We start from the raw sequence: 2,500 nt of genomic DNA on the forward strand, positions 1-2,500 counted from the left end.
TATTTTCTTTTTTCCTACCCTTGTCTGCTGGGCTGGAGATGGCTCTAGTCTTTAGTCTCTCCTCCGGGTCCAATAGTTATGCCAGTTGGCAAACCCTGGCTGTTTCCAGTCAGTACGATGGAGCAGTTTTTTCTGCTTTCCAAGTGTTTACATTCCACCTCTGTTTTCTATACATATAGAATTATATACATATATATATATTTATGTATATATTTATATATTTATATATACAGAACCAGTACAAAGTTTAGACACACCTTTTCATTTTTTGAGAAGTTTTTTCTTTACTTTCATTATTTTCTACATGGTAGATAAAAAAAAAACATGTTTAGTACATCATCCCATATGTGTTCTTTCGCAGTTTAAATGTCTTCAGTATAAATCTACACTGTAGAAAATAATACAAGTAAAGAAAACACTTCTTCACAAAATGGAAAGGTGTGTCCAAACCTTTTGACTGGTACTGTATGTATTTTGGGGAATCAAGTGTCAAGTTACTTTGAGATGATGGTGTTGTTTACCACACAGCTGTAGCCTATATTTTTCCCCAGAAGAAAAGAAAGGAGCTAAGGACAATCATACACCAAATCCCCCAAGCTACTGCTGGCTTCCTGAAAATGAAACCTTTGACTGATATTTATTTATATATTTATATATTTATATATACAGAACCAGTACAAAGTTTAGACACACCTTTTCATTTTTTGAGAAGTTTTTTCTTTACTTTCATTATTTTCTACATGGTAGATAAAATGTTTTTTGTTTAGTACATCATCCCATATGTGTTCTTTCGCAGTTTAAATGTCTTCAGTAGAAAAATAATACAAGTAAAGAAAACACTTCTTCATAAAATGAAACGTTTGACTGGTACTGTATTTGTTTAATGTGTCCCCCCGTGACAGGTCGGCCCAGAGGCAGTGCTGCCGCGGAGCTTTGAAGGAGAGCAAGTGTTTGGCCGGCGTCACGGCTGCCAAGCGAGGGGACGCTTGTGAGCTGGACGATAATGACCACTGTGGTGTGGACTCCTATAAGGTTAGTAATGTGACCTGGTTCCCCCCCCGTCCCCTGTCCCCGTCCCCCGTCCCCCGTCCCTGGGCGGGTCATTACCCGAGGAGGAGGCGCGCGAAAGTTTAGGGGTCTGCTCCGAGTCGCCCGCTAATCTAATTACTGTGATTGAATTTAAACAGAGTCTGGGAGAGAGAGAGAGACAGAGAGAGAGAGAGAGAGAGAGAGCGAGAGGGTAAGTACGCGCGGGAGGAAAAAAGAGAGAGAGGGAGAAAGAGAGTGTGAGGGAGGGAGGGTGAAAGAAGAAAGGAGTAAAAGAAAGGGCGAGGGAGGAAGTGTAAATGAGAGCGAGAGAAAGAGAGAGAGAGTGAAAGAGAGAGTGTGTTTTAGAGTGAAAGAGAGACAGCGAGCGAGAGAAAGACAGACAGAGTGAGTTTTAGAGTGAGAGAGAGACAGAGAGCATGTGAGAGTGAAAGAGAGAGTGAGAGAGAGTGTGAGAGAGAGAGAGAGGACAGGGCTTTTTGATTATGGCCTCTGCTCTCTAGTAGTTTCTCAAGAGATTCATTTTTGGGGTGTTGTTTTCTCCTCCACTATCGTAGCGGTATCGACGGGAAAGAAATGTTTTTTATTGGCTGGAGTTGGTGTGATGATTGTGTGTCGACTTCCCCGAATTGTGCTCACCCTGGCCTGATAAACAGCACTGCAGTGGCCGGCCCCTCCCCTGCCAGCAAGAACAAACTAATCAGTGGTGGAGGTAGCACCATGTGTGTGTGTGTGTGTGTGTGTGTGAGTGTATGTGTGTGTGTGTGTGTGTGTGTTTGTGAGTGAGTGTGTGAGTGTGAGTGTGAGTGTGTAAGTGTGTGTGTGTGTGTGTGTTTGTGAGTGAGTGTGTGAGTGTGAGTGTGAGTGTGTAAGTGTGTGTGTGTGTGTGTGTGTATGTGTGTGTGTGGAGGTAGTACCATGGTGCAGCTTTGGCCCATTCATCAGCCCGCCGCAGCAGCAGCAGGGGGTTCCAGGAAGTGCAGCTCCACCAAACAGCTTGGGGTCATTACGGACCCGGGGGCTTCAGGCAGAAGTCAAACGGTGGCTTTCATCACTCCACCTCAGTCTGCAGTGGAGTGATGAACACACACACACACACACACACACACACACTCCACACACACACACACACACACACACACACACACACACACACACACACTCCACCTCAGTCTGCAGTGGCAGCTCCATAACTCAGGCCACACAATAAAAGCCTCTGCTCTTCATCACAGTGGCAGTGGAGTTACTTTTACGCCCCCGCCATAAACCCCCCCACACTCCCCTCCCCGAGCGCTACCTGGCTTGCAGTGCCACAGGAGCGGTGAAATATTGGGCTTGGAGAGTTTTCGCGGCAGCTCTCAGGTTGTTGGGCTGGTGCTAGCGCCACCTGTGCGGTGGACACCGTGCCGTACCGCACTAGCCTCAAGCTCACAACCTCAGACAGGACGCCGTA

General features: G+C 46.0%; 1 protein-coding gene across 1 annotated transcript in view; it reads left to right on the forward strand.

The window, feature by feature from the left end:
• LOC308360474 (fibulin-2-like) overlaps positions 1-2,500 on the forward strand; it is a gene marked incomplete at both ends in the record, with an annotated part of 45,252 nt that overhangs the window by 13,788 nt on the left and 28,964 nt on the right. Inside the window, one exon of the mRNA XM_080832405.1 lies at positions 903-1,032. Coding sequence (XP_080688531.1) covers positions 903-1,032 — 130 coding nt within the window. The remainder of the gene's footprint in view (positions 1-902; positions 1,033-2,500) is intronic.

The sequence above is a fragment of the Sprattus sprattus genome (assembly GCF_963457725.1).
Source record: "Sprattus sprattus genome assembly, chromosome: 2".
Taxonomy (NCBI): Eukaryota; Metazoa; Chordata; class Actinopteri; order Clupeiformes; family Clupeidae; genus Sprattus; species Sprattus sprattus.